The sequence below is a fragment of the Danio aesculapii genome, chromosome 9 (assembly GCF_903798145.1).
Source record: "Danio aesculapii chromosome 9, fDanAes4.1, whole genome shotgun sequence".
Classification (NCBI taxonomy): domain Eukaryota; kingdom Metazoa; phylum Chordata; class Actinopteri; order Cypriniformes; family Danionidae; genus Danio; species Danio aesculapii.
The window spans coordinates 24,564,633-24,585,151 of NC_079443.1; the positions used below are offsets into that span (position 1 = coordinate 24,564,633).

Genomic DNA, 20,519 nt, shown 5'->3' on the forward strand with positions numbered 1-20,519 from the left:
ACCTCAAACACTTCGTTCATTTCAAATCAGGCAGGTTAAACTGTGAACGGTGGTAGGTCCCCAGGTTTGGAGCTGAGATCCACAAAACCTTAGGAACAGTCATAACAACAACAAAAAAACTCACACCTGCTCTGCTTTCCAGTGACATCAAGATCCGTGATCAAAAAGGCCACACTGCTCTGTGGTACATTTCTCATCTCAAGAGCACCAAGAGGGAAGAACTCTACTCTATATTAGATTCCTCAATGCAAACAGGTAAAACACTGCATATTTGAAGGTTTTATTATCATAAATTGTGTAATAGATCTTATCTTATTGCAATTAAGTCTTTTCAGAACATGAACCTCTATTTTCAGTGCCAGTAATTATTAGAAAACAATCCTACATAGCAAAATATCTCTGGCCCAGCTCTGGCCCACATGCCGTAGTGAATTATGGTACATGACTGGACCAAGTCTGGGCCAAACACAGACCATATCTCAGCCACGTTAATAACCCATAACTGAGCCTGTACTGGGCCAGATATGTTGGTGTGTCACGACTGCCATGAAATGGATAAACCCATGAATCATTGCACTTTAGGCATGCTATGGGAATGTTTTTTCTCGAAGCGACCTGATTGGTAGAATTTTTATGAATTAAATAAATTAAATTTAAAATAAAGTAAAATAATTTTTATTTTAAATGTAGGTCAAGATAGGCCAAACTTACATGGCACAGATATCATTAATTTACATGTGGGCCAAGTATTGTGTGCCGCCTTAAAGACAGTCCCACCTCTGCCAAACCAGGAGGACCATGTTTGGCCCACATGCTGTTTGCCAGTGCCAGATTAATGCCTGCTGTGCCAGATTTATGCCAAATCTGGGCAAGAATTCATTGTTACATGAATATGCTGACTCATGCAAGAATATGTATTGTGTTTTTGAGAAGCAATATTCATGTGTCTGGATGTGTCTTATTATCCTGCTGTACCACACTGCTGTTCTCCTTCACCTGGCTTCTGCACACCAGTTTCAGATGAGATGAAGGTCAGTTGCTTTAACACGTTTTACTCTTTTTGGCAGCATTTCCCACAAGAATTCATGTAAACAAACAAACGTAGACAATCATAAAGATGGCATGAACCGCTTAATATATTAAGCCTCAGTGGTATTGTAAAGGCAAAGCCAGTTAAATAGAGTTTGTTTTAATTAAGCCAGTTATTGCGGTGTTCCATTTGGCTGAGCCTTGGTCACAGGCATCGCAGCTGGCTAATGATGGTGTGAGTTGACTGAATAGACCACCTCCAGATGGTCAGCAGTCAACAGGTGAATTTGTAGTGTGATTCTGTGAGAGGTTATTGTGGGGCAGTCAATCTTACTGCTTTTAAGCAGGTTTGGTTCTTGCTGCATCACAGCTGTGTCATTACATTTTTCAGTTGCTGAAATGTATTCGTTTTTCTGCAGAGAGAATCCGCTGATATTACTATTGCAGAAATGAGCCACACAGACATCTGTGAAGGTGAGTCAACTAGACTTTGTTGATATTAGAAGAACAAGACACTTAACGTCAAAGTTATAGGAGTAGAGTTAACGTTTTGCAGCAGTGAGAAAAGAAAGCTGCTGCTCTCTGCATCTTTAGTTTTCTTGTCTACATTTGTACTCAAATGTAAATTGCGCAAACTTATAATAAAATTAGATAAAATAATCAGAAATATGTAGACTAGCTTATAAAGCCTTCCTCAAAGAAATTAGGAGAACAGTTTAACCTCCTAAGATTTGCGTACCGGTACCAGGTCCGTGATGTCATTTACTTCTGAATTCTTTCAATTCTAAGGTCTGTACTGGCCCAATACCCCCATAAGCGGTTCCATTCTCTCACTAGTTGGAATAGAACAACTTTTGCATAGATTATGATAGAGACGTTTATCTTTTTTTCTGATTACTGACATGTGTAGGAACCACCAAAATTAATTACAGCAACCTAGACCACACAGAACCTAAAAGGTACACTTTCAAATTTGAGTTTATAAAAAAGTTCCTCTTTTTTTGGAGGGGTTTATTATAACACAGACAACATATACATTTTTTAAATCACTTTCAACAGCGTTTTATGAAAATTTAAAGGGTTTTCTTTAACATGATACCAAACTTTTGCATTTACACCTCTGCATGTGGATTTGGGAAGCTTTTGAATTTTGGTAGGCAAAATCCAGGCGGAAACCCCAAAATAGCACTTGGCTTTAAAAGCCACTTTAAAACAAATTAAAATAACCTTCTTTAATATGGGAACTTATCGACCAAGGCACATATTAATAACACTTGCAAATGGGCTGCTAAAACACACACAGGTCTCTCAGCCCTTCCCTCAGAGAACCCATGACAATAAGAGGGGTGTGTCTGACTCGGCTTTTTGGGCTCCTCTGTTTCAAACAACTCAGTCTACAGAGCCGCCAGTCACTCGCAGATAAGGATTACGCAAGACTCAGAAGAACTGTAAAACATTTGGTTTCATTGATACTTCGGGAAAACTTAGGGAGGACTGACTTTGTCAAAGGTACTTTTAGTATATATTCTTTATTTAGTCAAGATTAAAAACATGTTTTGTAACAGTTTTTTTTATGATCAGCAATTGGTTTGATACAGTAAAAAAACTAAAAAAAAACTAAATATTGTTGAAAACCACTGTATTTTAATCTGATCACTATTGGTTACATTTTTACTTGTGCAACTTATTCCTAAGATGGCAAAGCTAAATCTGTTTTTTTTTAAATTATCAAATACTCAGTAATGCTACTAAAATGGACTAATCCTGTCGCAATTGTTTACAATAAAAGCACAAATCTTGATTTGATAGAGGGAATGATTTGAATACATTTTTAATGATCGCAGTATAAAGTATGTGTCCTTGAGCGATGATACAGGGATGTGAGCTTTTATACCTCTTATGTATGGTAGAAACGACAAATAACCCTTGTTTTATTATATTAACTGATGGCCTTGCAGATAACAGGATCTGCTTGGACGATTATATGGAGCCAAAGATAGACATCAGACAAGATGGGAGAGACGAGAGGAAACGAAGCAGGTTAGGCAGCTGACCGCATGCACACCCGTTCATCACTTTCTCATCAAACTAAATTAGCATTGAGATAAACAGAGCTAATCAGAACTAATCACACATAAACACCACCACCAACAGAAGCAGCTGTGTAAACAGAAAATGCATAAACAAACTGCCCTCACAACAACCTGCCTGAATGAAAACCCATGCCCATTCAGTGGCCACCTCTCATTTCAACACAAAGACTGTACAGAGGAGTACGGTTACAGGATCAAGCCGTTGTCAACGTAAGACCGTGCTTCCAAGCTGTGTCATTATCCACAGAGAGTGAGGGAAAGAGGAACTTGTCTAAAAGGACATTTAGCTCAGTCCTTCTCCCTCAGAAACAAAGACAAAATCAAAAGACATAGCCTATTTGTAAATGCTCTGAAAAAATAGTCATTAATTAAAAGCATGCTATTTTTCCCATTCAGTCGGACTTCATCTTTACCCAGCCTATGGAATGGGAAAAAAGACTGGGGTAAAACAAGGCACCTGCATCCATTGCTTACCTTGAGTTCCTCATCAATACCAGCTCTTCCTGCTGCTCCTGTTAACCAGCTCAGTAAGTCTGCACCGGTCCTGATGAACCCTCTTCTATGCGCAAGTGGGCTGCTGCAGGCACGGGCTAACATTCAGAACAGTAAGTACAGCCAAACGTTTACTCAAATACACAAATTCTGTTGTATTTATAAGACACATACTGATTATTAGTTCCACACAGAAAGACACGAGGTATAAAATGTGGTTAGACAGATAAATTGAGGTGAAACATAGGAATAGTAATAGTAGACATTTATAATAATTAGGTAAATGTAAGTAGTAAAATTGATATTTTCGTAATATTGTTTGCATATTTAATCTAATTGGAAATCGTGGTTCATTCAGGTACTTTTCTGCATACACTTTTACGGTAGGATATTATGGATTGCAATATACTTGCCACATGCAGTTTTTCCCCAAACTATATGGTATGGAAGGTATGCTATTTTAGATAAAGCCCAAGGTGTTTATAATGAGCGAAATGAGATCCACAACCACTAATACATTGTGTAAGGGAGACCCTTCCATGACATTTAAATTGTGGTTTTCAAAAAAAAAACTGCATATTGCAGTTACTGCATAACCAAAATCAGGATACACAGTTTACTTGCTTAGTTAAAAGTGATGAATGTTTTTAGAGTGTGCATATTTTTTTAATGAAAAAAAAAACGCTTTTGACAAGCCAGTCCATACATAAAACGGCAATCTTTTCAATTTACTACAGGGCTTAGAGGTGTTGAAATTGGGGAAGATGAAAGACAAAAGGTGAGGATTTGTTTGTTTATTTGTTTAACAATTCAGTAAGACCAAACAGGATTGCCCTTACTACTACTTTGTGTTGTGATTGCCAGATGTTGCCGACTCCATTTTCTAGGACACCTAAACATATTGCTCCACTGGACAGCAGATATACGGACAACTCTGCACACTCAAGTTTTGAGCACCCACTGCTCTTTAAACAAAGTAGCATTTTTCCTGTTTTATCACATTCCAGACGAAGACTAGCAAAAATCTCCAGGCAGTCTTCCAGAAGATCCAGAGGCACTAGAGCAGGCAGTGAAGAAAGCAACTCCTGCAGCAGTAGCAGCCAAGAAGAGGATGAGGCTTTGCCTCAAGTTACACAGAAGAGGCATGTAGGCTTAGAGAAGTCAATGAATTTTGAATTGGAAAACTGTTTGGATTATCAGGATTTAGTCAGTTCTGTAATTAACATTAGTGTTTCAGACAAAATTAAAGGCTGTATTAAATCACCCATTGCTACAGAGTTTGGAGCTAAAATAAAACGCAAGTCTTCCAAAACACCTGAAAAGGATCTTCAGGAAAAGTCTCCACCTGTGGACTGCTGCCATGCGTCTGAAGGACCAAGAAATATAGTCAGAGAATTACAACCTACAGCAAGAAGATCCCATTTTATTGCAGGTGAGAAAAATGTATCCAATCTGAATGTGAACACGGAAGAAAAAAGCACACATGACAAGAACAAACCAGTTAAGATGGTTAAAAGAAATGAGAGAAAAGGCAAAACATCGATTCAGACAAATCAGTCATTCAATGTGCTTGCACACAGAAATCAAAGTACTGGGAAAATCTCATCCAAAAGGATAAATTCACCAACTCAGCAAAAAGTGCAACTCAGAGGAAATAAAGCTACAAGCCCTGCTATTGGAGAAACTACAAACAAATACGGAACTTGTAAAAAAATTGCAGATGAAGGCCCCACACCAAGAAGAGTCTCTGAACATTTTCAGCATGTGGTGTCAACTGATCAAAAACAACTTCACAGAGACCTTAAAAGTGCAAGAGCCCCCAAAAAGGCAGTAACAGGACCAGCACAGCGAGCAAGATCTGCTGTGGATTATGCCACCTACAATGACATGTTTCTGAAAATCGGTCAGGGAGATGAAGGTCCAGCAATCTATGAAATGTTTGCAACTCCACTGTATGAAAATCTTAGAGCAGACAGCTCTTCAGAGAGAAAAAGACAGATCCATACACCACTTCAAGTTAAAAGACAGATCAGTGGAAAATTGAAGGGCCAAAAAACAGTGGATGTTAACAGAAGGAAAAAAACAGCAGAGAGATCCAGTAGAGTTAAATGCAGGCAACTCAAACAGAGAGAAAATGCTAACAAAGTGACTAAGAAACACCCACCTCCTTCAGAGAGTAAGTGCCATGTCTTCGTAACTTCTGCTTCTGAAACTAGCCAGCGGAAGAAATTTGAAATGCCTGAGGGTGAAGGAAAGGACATTTCAAGTGTAAAAAGGCAATGTACTTCTATACTGTCAGTGATTGAAGAAGTACTTTCCAACACAGCATCCAAAACAAATATCATAAGGGACATAATACATCAAGAACAGACTCCACTGAATGCAGATGCCAAAAAGGAGCCTGAAGTATTGTGTGTGACCAGATTACCAGCACAGCCATTGATCAATACCTGGACAAGTGATGGAACAGCATCACCTGTGTACCAAAGGTTTCTAGAGGGAGTCGGTGATGGACCTCTTACTGATGACCTGCTGCGGTCTTTGGCAGAGGAACTGCTCTTACTTGAGAGAAGAGATATTGAAACTCTGAAGACTGAAAAGGAAGATGGCACAGAGTTTAATTGTGACTTGCCTTCAAAATTCAAGATTCTTCTGAATGAGGTAATATTTCCCTTGTACATGGTGTCAGATTAGTCTACCCTGCTCTGGGAGAACTACCTTTTTGTAGACTTCAGCTTGAACCCTGCTTCAATACACCTACCTACCAATTTTCAAATAACCCTTAATGCTTTTACAGTACAAGCTGGTTTAATTGTGGTTGGAGTCTACAGTTTGGCGGCTCTCTAATAGCAAGGTGGACAACCCCTTCATTAAGTTGGTCTTTTATTTTACATTTGTTGTCCATCAGGGTGTTTCATCAGGCAAACTACATTACACTTTTGGATCTTGTTCAGGTGATGCCATCACATGGACAAAAGGAGAAGTTCTGGGTAAAGGAGCTTACGGAACAGTAAGTTTTTAACAAGCAACAATTTGGATTTCTTCAGTTAACAATTAATTACAATGTTGTCCAAGCACAATCAATTAAAAAGTTTCATATAAAAAAATGCATCTTAATGTTCTACATCTTTATAGGTGTATTGTGGGTTAACCAGTCAAGGTCAGCTGATTGCAGTTAAACAGGTGGCACTGGATGCTACAACTCCAGAGATAGCAGAAAAAGAGTATGATCGCCTAGAGAGAGAGGTTGATCTCCTGAAGAACCTTAAACACACCAACATTGTTGGTTTTTTGGGCACAGCTCTGTGTGAAAATATTGTAAGCATCTTCATGGAGTATATTCCAGGTGGCTCCATCTCAAATATCCTAAGCCAGTTTGGTCCCTTACCAGAGAAGGTGTTTGTTCTGTACAGCCAACAGATTTTGGAAGGCGTTGCCTACCTACATGCCAACAGGGTAATCCATAGAGACCTGAAGGGGAACAACATCATGCTTATGCCCACTGGAGTGGTCAAGCTAATTGACTTTGGTTGTGCTCGACGTCTTAGCTGTCTTCAAACCTCAACTGGAAGTAAGGGCGATCTTTTGAAATCTGTCCATGGTACCCCATACTGGATGGCACCAGAGGTTATAAATGAGACTGGTCATGGACGAAAATCTGACATCTGGAGCATTGGCTGCACTGTCTTTGAAATGGCCACAGGAAAGCCACCACTCGCACACATGAATAAAATGGCAGCTCTTTTTTACATTGGGGCTCGAAGGGGGTTAATGCCTTCTCTGTCTGATGACTTTTCTACAGATGCAAAGGACTTTGTCCAGGCTTGCTTAACCAGGTAATCTGTGTTCCTCGAGAGCTAAATATTTGATCTGGTTGATTTGATATTTGAAGGTTTAAACTACTGCAAATCAGTAACCTGTGTTTTCCAGTTTCCAATTATGTTTGTAACAATGGAACAATATTTGTATTTGCAGAGATCAAAGACAACGACCTTCAGCAGAGGAACTGTTAAGACATCCATTCATTTTTCATCACAGCAAAGCCTGCTATAGGACAATAAACTAAAAACTCTTAATTTACCAATCAAAATGTCAAGCAAAGTCACATTGTGACCCAACATATATTGACGTGGACAAGTTTATAATTTACAAAAACACATGAAGTTCTGTAAATAGTCATTTGATAAATGTGCCAATAGGTTCTTAACACAATAAATGATCACATACACAAAGACTGAGGTTAAGGTAGTGGAAACCATGGAATTTATTTTTTTAAATCTAAATAAAATTTGGAAAATACCAAAAAAAAAAAAAAATGTGCCAGAGTTCGCACTTGCCTTAATTCAAATGCAGTTTAGCGATCCAAAGTAAAAACGATGGTTTGTACAATGCTGGCCTCTACCAATAGCTTCACACTGAAAAGAAGCATAACCAAAAGATCAAAACCATTCATCCTCTTTCAGAAATAATGTTGAGGGCCTGTAAAAGCCCAGATTTCTTTGGGTCAGCACTGTGATGATGGAACTCCCCTTTTACCCACCCGTTTCTGGTAATTTGACATTGACTTACAGAGTTGCACAAATAGGCTACTGCTTCAAGCCAAGAAATATATAAAATGCACTTCACAGCGAAGGTTATGTAAACTTCAAAGAACTAGAATTTTTGAGGCACAGCCTTTGGCATCCAGCTTAAGGTCATCTTGAAGGTCAAAAAAGGTACAAATTGCATGGCCACTGACAACATGCCAGGTAATTGGATTACCACAGGGTGTGGATTGCCTGCTAGTTCACCCTCTCCTGGTAGCAATGTAGAACACCAGTTCTAGAGCACATCACTGGAAGGCTGTGCTAGAAATGCCAACAACAGATTCTAACACTGAGTCACAAAATCCCCCCCCAGCTCCCATATATTTATATCTATCTATATATATATATTTTACAAGCAGCTCCAAACCTGAGAAGTTATGGTACAGCTTTTATCATACGAGAATGTATGTACATTTTTCTCCACTCTCTGTAAACAACTCTCTTGTCCCTTTCATTATAAACATGCAGCTCAAATTGAAGGTATCTGATGAAGGGAAAGAAAACAAAGGAACATTTAATAAACTGTGGAACTTAAATCTTGATTCTGCATTTCTCCTACCAACTTTGTTTAACAAATGAGAGGAGCTTCAGTCATTTTCAAGGGTGCTTTCAGTCTTATAAATTTTCACTGTGGCAAAAACTCACACATTATACTGTTATCACGTAAAGATATCTGTTATAATGGCCCTGAAATTCATATACCAGCTCACGCATACATACATACTGATTATGAGGAAATACTGAGAGAAAAGCAGCAGTTATACAGTGATGGCGAGACTGAACCGAACTGCCAGAAGATCGGGAAGCATTTTTATTTTCTTTCTCTTACCCTTCACATTCCTCTATTTTTTTCCTTTTTCTAATAAAGAAATCTATGCTTGATTTTTCCTCTTTTTCCTGTCAGTTCAAGAGTTCATTGCTTGGGCACTTAACAGCGAATCAAGCATGACAAAAGTGTCTTTGCAGTCTGTGTGTTGGCCATTAGCTAGGCAGGCACCCTCAGGGCCATGGCTCTCCACTGGTTTGCTGTCCAGTTTCACTAGGGTGCTGAGATGTCCGTAGCCCACCTGGTATGTGACAGGGGGAGGGGGGAAGGGTAGGTTAAGTACAGAGTTGTGAGATGACACACACTGCTGAACAGAGGAACAATGAGAGGAACTACCTGCACCACTTTTGGAGCTTTTGTTCTTTTTGGAGTGATGATTGTGGCTGGCTTCGGGGTTCACCCTCTTGCGTGAGGAACTGGAAGCGGAGCTTGGTCCATCAGCAACGGAACCAGTTGCGGGCACCTCGAGGCTGCTCCTGCCATTGCCACTATGCGTGTGTGTGTGCGAATGGCCATGTTTATGATGGTGACGATGGGCTGAGTGGTCTCTGTGTTTCTCCTTGCTCACAAGCGGACTGGAATGTTTGCTTTTTGCAGCACCCTCGTCTGAGGAGCTGTGCCGCTCAGAGGACACTTTTATTTTCATTTTTAGCTCCTCTTTACTTGATACCCCCTTCTCGCTCTGGGAGGGGATCGGAAGACGCAGTTTTAAAGAGCTCCCTTTCTCGCATTTATCCTGGAGCTTGTCCTGCCCAGGCACAGGCAGCTTCATCTTCAGGGGCGAGGCTGTGGCGACTCCTGCTCCCTGCTGTCCATGAGACAGGTGGGGCAAGTGCTTGCGGTGATCTGTCTGTGTTGTAGCACCGTAGACCTCCGTCTCCACGTTCTGCTGCTCTTGCTTGCGTTTCTGAACTGCCAGCTCAGCAGCGTGTTTCTCCCTGTACTTGTCCAAAGACATTTTCTGTGTGGGTGCTGCAGGTGGAGGATAGGTTGTGGCCTGGTGCTTGGTCCCACCACTCACTTTGTGTTCATGTTTGGTAGGGTTGAAATCTGCACTTTTATCAGGCCGTTGTGGGTGCATAGAACTGTGCGAGGGAAGCTGTTTGACAGAATATGGGTCTGAGCGCAGTTGGTCCTGAGGCCAGTCACTGGGAGCAGTGTAAGTGTATGAGGTTCCCTGCATGTTGGCTATGGAATCTAGAGAAAGGCTGCTGCTCGAGTTGCCTGACAGCGACATTGGGAAAGACGTAGAGGCTTTGGAGAATGCTGTACTTGTAGAGACCCCAGGAAGGGCATCCATCAAAGAAGGGTCCTGGGTTAATGAGGATCCTGCTAAAGAACTGCTGTCTGAGCCCTGATTATCTGATTTGGGCTTTTTAGCAGCTTGTGTAGCCTGAAAATAAAATAACTGTGTGTAACTTAACCAGAACAAACAAACTTAGAGGGGATAGATGTATGACATATCTATTGTAATAGCTCACCCTCCAGTTACGAATTCTCTTCAACCTGCTAGGTGTCTTCTCCAGTATCTGCAGAAACTCATGGGTCAGTTCTACAAAATTTAAATGAATATAAATCATTAGTAACTTACTCAACAAATATGGAAAATACGCGTAATGAGGTCATTTAAGGATTGGGGTTTTACCATCAAGAAGTTCAAGTGTAACTGAGTTGTCCACATACTCCCACCAGTGCTTTCCATCGGTGGAAACCGGGATCTCCCAGTTGGACCACTTGCAGGCCAGATGAATGCAGACACAGGCGATGACTGTGGGCTTGTACTGCAAGCAGAAGGTGGTGAGGTGCAGACTGAAGAGAGGGATTTCATGCAGGAAGAAAAAAAAAAGACAGCAAAGAGAGGGCACAAAACTATTAGTTGCTGCAGAGATGGAAGGCAGCTTTTAAATAATATTGAACTAACGCCACTAAAACATTCCCCAATTTTGAGTAACATGCGTCCAAAACTTGCCTGCACAGTTCAGAAACTATTTGAAACAGTGCCATGCAATTTACACAAATTTCACAATTTAGATGATACAATAAAAAACATTTTCTCCAAACATACTAATAATAATAACTGATGTGCTCAGAGTTTTTAAAAAAACTGTGCTAAATGGCAACTTTAAGGGGAAAAGACACTAGTAATATATATATATATATATATATATATATATATATATATATATATATATATATATATATATATATATATATATATATACACATATACAGCACTTTGAGGAAATGGTTTACATGGCCTAAGTTAGCTCAATCTGATCAACAGCTGATTGACTAACTTCCTTGAATGTGATATTAAAAAAAGAATAAGAAAAAAACTAATTCTACTTCATTAAATTAAATCTGTGCAAGCCCAAAAAACAGGTTAGTTACTCATAATCAAGGGTCAATTTGATTTCACTGACATAACTCAATAACAGGAAAAAATGACCTGTAGTCAACAGAATCACAGGTAACAGTAAAGCACACAAGCATATGGTTACCATCCATAATTACCCCAAGCCAATTTTTTGAAAGGTGTAACAAAGGACAGACTGTCTCAAATAAGGGCTTATTTTTAAATATCCCAGTGAACTTGCCACTAAAAGCTAATAGTATAGTATTTTAAAGTTTTTGTCAAAGTCACTTCCATAGTGTCTGAAAGAATGGCAAGAATCTTTTGAAAGTATTGGGGTACACACCGAACAAAATTGTATTTTTCTGATATTTGGAGAAAATAAAATGAAATGATAAACTGAAGCTTCAATCAAAGCTGGATGGTAACCCTGTGCTACAGAACAGAATCAATGTTTGGACATGGGGAAAGAGAAGCTTTTAAATCCTTATGCAACAAAGCAAAAAGATGAGTGCAATATTAATAAACGGCATTAGCATGTGTCAAAAAGACAAAAAAAAGCAGCCTTTATTTTATTGAAAACAACAAAAAAGTAATTATGTAAATTATTTTTAAAATCTATAGTCATCTTGTTTGAGATAATAATAAAAAAAAACAAACGCAAACCAAATAAGCCCCAACCAGCCACATTATGTGCAGATCATGTGTTGAGTGCATGCTGCTCTCGTCCCATGTTCAGACATTGCATACAGTGCTGCAGTATCTGTATGCAAAGAAGGGGGCAGAAACTAATGACAGCTAATCTAATTTAAAAATAATAAAAACAACTGCTAAATAAGGTGAAACAAATACACAAAATAAAATTATAGTAATTATAATGCAATGATGATTAAACCCTTTAAGGACCCTTTGATGAACAGATGACCAAAAGAAACATTTGAATGCGTTATAATGGGTATAAAAGACTTGGCCAGTGAAAATCTCAATTTAGAAACTCAAACAGGTCCTTAATGGGTTTGACTGAGTAGACCATGGGTGTATATATATATATATATATATATATATAAAAACCATGGGTATATATCACAATGGAAGAACAACAACAGATGTCTCAAAAATGAAGACACTGAATGACAAAAATGAAAACAGAAACAGTGCTTCTAAGTAGTTTTGAATATGAAACAAAGACCAAAACAAAAGTTTAATTATCACTTTGAGAATAACAAAATCATAAGAAAAAAAACGAAGGGGTCTGGGTACTTACCGTGAGCACTTCTATGTAATGTTTACATCTGTGTAATCTTTAGCTGCTATTCAGGCTACCAAAGTGTCTGTTCTAGACAAATGCACTTCTGTAACCGAGCAAACGTGAGGTTCAAGAGCACCACTACACTTCACATTGTGCATTCAACCCCTCTGTGCCAACAATGATCCCCCGTACAATACACCGCACTGCAACCGGGGCCGGTGCCGCCGGACCCCCTCCCCACCCCGATCTGAGGGCCTGTTTGAGAGGGGGGGGGGGCTTCCCAGTAGCCACCGGTGCAAGGAGGGTGTTGGGCACTGGTAGGGTAACCTGCAGTAAAGGAAGCTATAGTGTGCAGTCACAGTGCAACAAATGAGGTTCTGGATAACAACCTGTTGGTAGCCATGAAATAGGAAGTCTGTGCCAGATCCTTGCTTGCTGGAAAAGAGTAAACAGAAACAGAAAAGCAAAAGAGTAAGAATGAGTCAAAAAATGCTGTATGCAAATAAGAGTGAAACCTAATTACACTCAATTCGGTGAGGTTTACCTCTCCACAACCTGCATGCTTAGCCATAGTTCAAAAGTTTTTCATAGATTAAGTCAGCGCTGTTTTATATATAACAGTAATTGCATTGAGCAAATGAAGGAAAATCTATACCTCGCACTAGCTGGGAACATTTCACCACATCAGTGTGTGGATGTTCAATTGTTATTTCAAAGCCTGAAATATAAAGCACATGAATTTCATTCATAGCTGAATCACACTATTTCAACACCTGTGGAACATGAAAGAGAATCATGCATTAGTAAGAACAATGCAAAATCATGGATACCCATTTATCATGTAACAAATCTGAGATTTATAGAAAATCCTTCCTTGCAATAAGGATTAAGAGCACCATTCTGGTGAATTTAGTCAAGATGATTCAACTTTTCAGGCAAAAAAACTGTGGTATGCTTTTTTTGGTTTAAAAATCCAAAAGGTGAACCACTGACAGCAAACCTTCTATGTTCACTCTAAAATTCATTTGAAAGGTACCTCCTTCCATAGACTTACCTAATGTCTGCAGCACTATGGTTTCAAGTATCACCAGCTCTTGAGCTTGCTGGAGGTATGCCTGAAGTTCAATAGACAATCATTACATGAGGCTTGTAATGTGTCTTTTTTTAATCTTCAACCGATAAACAATTCTTTGCACCCTTCTGATTACAGTCAAAACAACTGTTTGCCGCATAATTAAAACTTTGCTGGAGCACTAAAGATAACATTCTTTTTCAAGGGAGATAATTCTCCCAGGACTGATACACTGGATATGTAATGTCAGTGTCTCACTAGTCCATTTTCAGATGTAGGCCTCATTTACTTGAGTCGTCGTCATCACAGGAGAAAAATGTGTTTAATGTGATATGTAATTTTAAAGGCATAACCCACCCAAATACTTTTATTTTTAACAGAAGGAGATTTCTGACCTTCTATCAAATGTTCATATTCAAAATGTTTAAGGAACATTTCAGGCTTCAACAGGATGTTTAAATCCAGGTTTTTATTTTTAAGCACTTTGTAAATGTGTTGAAGTTTTTATGTGAATAAAAGTCTAAATCAGGGGACACCAATCTTGGTTATAGGAGGGATAGTGTCCCTTCAGAGTTTAGCTCCAACTTGCTTCAACACACCTGCCTGGAAGTTTTTAAGTACACCTAGTAAGAGCTTGATCAGGTTCTTCAGGTGTGTTTGATTAGGGTTGGAGCTAACCTGTGTAGGGACACCAGCCCCCCCAGGAACAAGTTTGGTCCCCCTTGGCCTAAACAAAATATTTTATTTCAAAGCATTACCATTATATAAAGCTTCATATGAATTTATTATCTAGTGTATAACCTTTGAATATCAACATTTTTAATAATTTCAATGAATAGAAATAAATCTCTTCAACATTGTTTTACAAAGTCTACAACTGTTCATAAATAGTTTAACATTTGTTTTATTTCAAGTCATGATTTCATTGTTCATAAACCGTCACTTTTAATATGGCTAAAATTATTACACAAAATAATATTTACATTTTCATTATAGATTTTCATTTTAAAAAGCAGATATTCAGTTTATTATTGATAAAGATTTTAGGCTGTTTTCCCCAGTTGCAATAGAAACTTTCTAAAACAAAATGAAATTACTGTCATTGAGGGTCATGACAAAAACATGATTAGATGTAAAGGACAACTTTAACTGCATGTCTTGTTAGGACAGTGTTAGAGTTGACTAGTGAGACGCCCGATTCTGTAGCAACAGAATCTAATCACTTAGTTGTAGCAGAAATTATCCAGTGTAATGAATAAGTAATTGATGAGGAAAATATAAATAGTAGTAATACCTAGCACTTACATTACTCTTTGTATCCAGTGGAGGCTCTTGGGGGTTTAAACATGCATGCGCTACTTTAATGACATGTTCGAGTTTCCGTGGTTGCTCTTCAACTTTTGCAGCCAGAAATAATGTTGTTGGGGAGATGGTCTGTGGAGGGAAGAGAGAAAAAAATGTTATGGTCATGTCAAAAGACGCAAGCCAATTTTAAAAATCTGATATCAGTCATTTACTCTAATTTTATGGTTCATTTTTTTAGTTCATTTTTTTAGTTCATCATAAGACTATACAAGAAACACATATGAATTGGGCAGGTAAATGAAGGAGAATAATAAACAGCATTATATTCTCTGCATCAATTCACTTTAAATTTGAAATGTGCATCAACAGCTGTACTGATTGACCATTTTACACTCCAAATGAAAAGCAGAGACTCGTGAATACTACTCGTGTAGCTAAAAAGACATGCAGTGTAGATGAAAATACTTACGTTTCTGTGGAATTTGGTGAAAGAATGGTACATATAAAATCTGTGCATGTAAACAATGGCAGTATTTATTGTGAGTTGAGAACTGGTGTTTGGAGTTAAGGAAATCGTGGGATTACGTAATCTCAGCCATTACTGACACAAGCACGCATTCATGTTTCATGGTTATACAAATTGCACGCAAAGCATCCAACCCATTACATAATTCCAATCTGGTCACGTTTGGCAATGCTGAACGGCGTTCATACTTACGGTAACCGGCCTGCTCGTGTGCCACTGTCATTACAATGCGCGTGAGTGCTGCTGTCACGCGCCTCACAAAAGCAACGTGAAACGACTACTTTAAGTTGTAAATAGACAGGGGAGGTAATATCAAGCTCACTAACCGATAACGTTATATAAACAAACTGTAACTTACGTCACTCGTTCGTAGGACATGTACATTGACCACGAAGTACCCGCGTGATACATAAACGCGCTCTTCTAACATAGACGACTTTAGATTACAACGTCGAGCAAATTTAGCCGAGTTCAGAGCTATTATAGATACTCGTGGCAAAAAGAAATTACAGGTATCACAAGTATGAAGACAATACAAACAGTCACAGAAGACAGAAACGGGCCTGCTGTTAACCAGCGCTTCTGAAGGATACACATTTAGTCTCTGGCCCATGTCCTGAATAAGATTCGCGGCTTGCTGTCGATACGACAGCTCTCTGTCTGGCTCCACTCCGCAGCGGCGGGACGGGGTGGTTTCGAGTTGTTCCCGGGTGAAAAACCATTTGGACGATGATCCCCGGCACGCCGCCATTACCGTCCAGCAGACGAACAGAGAGCGAGCGTCACGTATTTTCACATACGTAACATACGCGCGTCGTCACGTCCTTCACGTAAGTCACCGCGCAAAGTGGTGGTGCTGGGAAGTGTAGTTTTATTTTTCGGTTTTATGCCGGGTAACCCCAACGTCGAAGATGTATTATCGCCACCTACTGTGTAGGAGTATGATGGAAAGTGTAGTTTATTTTCGAGTCAGTTGATGGTCCACTTTGGAAGATCAAGAAGTTTTTTTCTCAATAGACCTTTTTCACAGCGGAATTGAATACCGGAAGCGCCCTCCGAAGCAATGCCGAGCTAATTCGGGTTTCGCTGACAGTCGCAGAAACATGACGGCCTCAGGACATCGGATGACATTTTCACTGTCAACTTTGCCTTAATTTGGACAAGAACAGGTTGTTCGCTTGGTTAATGAACTGATGTAGCCTAAATAAATCAGCATTTAAAAGGAATTTTTGCAGAAAATGTGTCTTACACGAAGCGTTTGCAACGTTAGGTGACAGTAAGGTGCGCAGCCAACAGCATAAGATCTGCTAACTCAAGCCATTCGTTAGCAAAAATAACTATTTAACATCCAGCAGGATTAGTTTTATGTTAGTAGTTGTCCGTAAGCTGTGCTAACCCCCTCCTTCCTTTGTATTCAGGGTCAGATACAGGCGAGTTGCTATCGGTCAATGCGAAAGAACGAGGAGCCCCATAATGTTGCTTAATGCTCGTAAGGTTTACTCAAGTCTGGAAACATAATTTAGCTCCAACTCGCCGGAAAAAATAAAGATGGTTGTTGTTGTGTTCAGTGTTTGAATACGATTCTATTAAAGCACTTCAGTTTAACACTAATTACTAAATTTGTAAATTGTAAAGCAAATATCTTAAACAGTCCGTGTGTAGCGTATAGGGTGTGTTTCTGAATCTTCAGGTTAAAGTTAGTTCATGTTCCAGTTCATTTTGTTCATCTGCTTTTTATTAAGTTTTTATTATTTATTTAAAAAAACAGCAAATAACATTTTACAACACAAAAAATATACATGCCAGGGGGTAATTATAAATAAAATAAAATACAAATATACAAAATGTACATATGTAATAATTAAATAAATACATTATAGAGGTCACCGTTTTTTTTAAGTGGGTAGGCTTCCTTGATTAAAGAGTCTCTGATGCTGGTAATATACAAGCATAGTTCAGTGATCAATACCTTAAAATTTGGTTTCTTATTAGTAAATTAGACAGTAAAGCCAAAAAGTACATTTTCCCACAATGATAAAAGAGGTTTTGAACACTGAAAATTGTTAATAATTGTTTGCAGCTCTTCCTTTTGACTGAGTATGTACAATGCCAAAATAAGTGTAAAACTGTCTCCTCGTATTCATTACAAAAATACAATTTACATCAATTCCACTTTTAAATTTTTGTAAATAATGTTTTGCTGGATAAAATCTGTGGAGAAGTTTATAGGGTATTTCTTTAATTTTGTTTCAACCTGATATTTCTGTGGTAACAGCCACACTTTTTTTCAGCAAATCAAGTCACCCTTTAATAAAGACATCCAAAAAATTGTATATAAGGAACAGTAGTGATTTCTTTTTGGAAAAGAGTTTGAAAAGCTCTATTATTACTCTTAGTATTTACTGTAAAACAAGTTTTGCCAACATAAGATTTAGTAAAATCAAAAGACGATGGTCTTGATTAATACCACTAAATAACATATGGGTCTCTGGAAAAATGTAACCAATAACTACTACAATAACACTGTGATGAGAAAGGAATTCATTGTAAGAAAAGTATACCAGCTTTATTATAAAACTGACTAACCAAATTAATTTTGTTGTAAAAAAATAGCATTTGTATTTGTTGTCTATTATTCCAATGTGGGGGAAAATTATGCTTATATATTAATGATCTTGATAGGAGCACTTGTTTGCAGAAGGCAGATAACTTAACTGGAATTTTGTCTATATTATAATTTCACATCTAAATAAAACTAAGACCACCAATATTTGATAAAACATAATGATCTCCGCTTTGAAGTGCATACTGCACATGAGCGTACTCTGGCATATCACTTGAAATGAAGGACATTCATTCCGTCTAATTAATTTCACCCATGGTTTCCTCTGTCCTGTGTCTTTTCGTGGAAACTGAGGTAAGGATGTTGTTTTTTTTTAAGCTGGAACAGCCGGGAACGCTGCAATAACAGCGACGAGACGACTCTGCCATTCTATCTCACTCTGTTCCATTGGAACCGGATGTTGTAGTCCGCCGTTTCGCTTACCGGAACCAGGAAGTATGAAAAAGGCCTATTGCATTGTCACACTTTTCAAAACATAATTTTAGCAGTCTCTAAACTGTTGGTGCAAATTCACTGATGTGGCTGGAACTTTGTTTAAAATACACTGCAAAAATTTACTGACCCACAACATTTCAAGTTTTAAAACCTATTGTGTTGGTAGTTTGACCAAAATAAGATTTTGTTATGGCCACACTGGTAAGAATGTTTCATTATGATAGTCAACCGTTGAAATTAAAGTGTTATATACAGTGTTGTGCAAGTTACTTCCAAACTGTAATACATTACAGATTACTTATTACTGTGATTTAAAAGTAATCCCTTACCTTACAATATTACTGTCTCAAAATTGTAATATGTTACATTACTCTTATATTACTTTTTAGTTACTTTCACCAAAACAACTACATAATTAGAACTTAACATTCTAAAATGACTAAATGTACTGCAGAGCATTTTACATCCAGTAGAAAGCGATATGATGTAGCAGAATGACGGTGACCTATCCAGGCTACTAACAATATAGTATATAACGCAACGTGATGCAACGTGAAGGCTCAAGACAATGCAAGAAAGGATAAGAGCCAGAATCACAAATGATCAAAGTCTGTTGAAAGTATGGTAAAGGTAAAGTGATTATCTGGCAATATCTGTGAATAGCTTGGCTATTTTCATATTAGACACAACAGGCTGTGGTATTTTGTATGGATTTGTAAATGAATATCAGCCGGACAACTCTGCTTAGCTCTACACTACTTCACTTTATTTTCTCTTCTCCCCTTCTCACTTCCACACACCTCTTCTGACACCTAGTGGTCACAAACAGTAATAATAGAACTGAACATTAAGCAACACAACACAGGCCTATATGTAAACTCCAATGCCATGACGAGATGCATTTTTTTCTTAATCTTGCCATTATTCTATTCACTTTAAATTCAGGTTCACAACACAAAACTGTCATGCACAAAGTGAGCATGATGAACATAGCTTTCTCAATATAATGCTTGTGCACCGATTTCCTCTGTGGACAAAACTGCTTGTGAGCTCTCAAATATACGCTGCTCGCGTGCAAATTTTCTCATGCTCTCTCAAATATGCACTGCTCACGCACAAAATTTCTTGAGCGCTCACAGTACACTACTCGCTCAGTGAGATTATATGCAGACTCACAATTTGTGTCTTGTGTTCCCTCTTCCTTTCATGCTTTTTGATATAATTTATATTTGTACACTATTTATTAACAATAACCAAAATACTAAAATAGACTTACATATAAAATTTTTAATCTAATCCACTATAACCTTTTTTGTTGTTTGTTATATGATGAAATATTTCCAATTTCAAACACTTAAGACACAGAGAAAAGAAGTTGAATGCAAACAATACATTTTTAAAAAACATTTATCAAACATCCAAAAGGTGCACCGTACTAATCAAATAAAACAACATTTAAACAAAAATATAACGAATGCAATCAGAAATGTAACCGATAAAAATAGGGGAAAACTTGATGAGGTATTATAGCCTACTGAACTATTCACTCCTCAAATAAATCTCACTATCAATCCCATTTTATCATGGCAACTAAAATAAATTGAACACGTCTCTGTTGTCTTCCACACTGCTGATGAGATTGTGGAGGACATTTTCCCTGTCATGTACAGTGTTTTGAACAGTTCTACAGTAAAGTACTTCAATTAATCACTTGTGCTAATACTAGTTTCTATGGTAACACAAGCATAATATAAACAAATTACCCAGTGCTGTAGTTTTTTTTTACTATATAGGGTATACTATACTACAATTCACCACACTTTACTGTAGTAAAACTACACTTTGTATTTCATTTTATCAGTTGACTATTCTTAATACTACAGTATGCTGAAGCTTTCATTAACAAATTGTAAATAATACTAGCCTAAAA

General features: G+C 38.1%; 2 protein-coding genes across 4 annotated transcripts; one reads left to right on the forward strand and one right to left on the reverse strand.

The window, feature by feature from the left end:
• The first annotated feature begins 941 nt into the window (after positions 1–941).
• map3k19 (mitogen-activated protein kinase kinase kinase 19) lies at positions 942–7,930 on the forward strand. Its single transcript, XM_056464894.1, has 9 exons — positions 942–1,031; positions 1,449–1,503; positions 2,988–3,069; positions 3,519–3,727; positions 4,352–4,392; positions 4,479–6,275; positions 6,523–6,624; positions 6,750–7,450; positions 7,590–7,930. The coding sequence occupies exons 1-9, from the start codon at positions 942–944 to the stop codon at positions 7,678–7,680; spliced, it is 3,168 nt and encodes a 1,055-aa protein (XP_056320869.1). The 3' UTR covers positions 7,681–7,930.
• Positions 7,850–16,338, reverse strand: ccnt2a (cyclin T2a). Of its 3 annotated transcripts, XM_056465253.1 has the most exons (10): positions 16,125–16,334; positions 15,475–15,556; positions 15,006–15,134; positions 13,683–13,743; positions 13,284–13,346; positions 13,018–13,063; positions 10,672–10,835; positions 10,508–10,578; positions 9,363–10,419; positions 9,081–9,267 (listed from the first exon to the last, which is right to left on the reverse strand). In XM_056465253.1, the coding sequence occupies exons 1-10, from the start codon at positions 16,280–16,282 to the stop codon at positions 9,200–9,202; spliced, it is 1,899 nt and encodes a 632-aa protein (XP_056321228.1). In that variant the 5' UTR covers positions 16,283–16,334; the 3' UTR covers positions 9,081–9,199. The 3 variants fall into 3 exon arrangements, with proteins under 3 accessions (XP_056321227.1, XP_056321229.1, XP_056321228.1); XM_056465252.1 differs by having other exon boundaries at positions 7,850–10,419; positions 16,125–16,338; XM_056465254.1 differs by lacking the exons at positions 13,683–13,743; positions 15,475–15,556; positions 16,125–16,334 and having other exon boundaries at positions 7,850–10,419; positions 15,006–15,093.
• Positions 16,339–20,519: the final 4,181 nt, after the last annotated feature.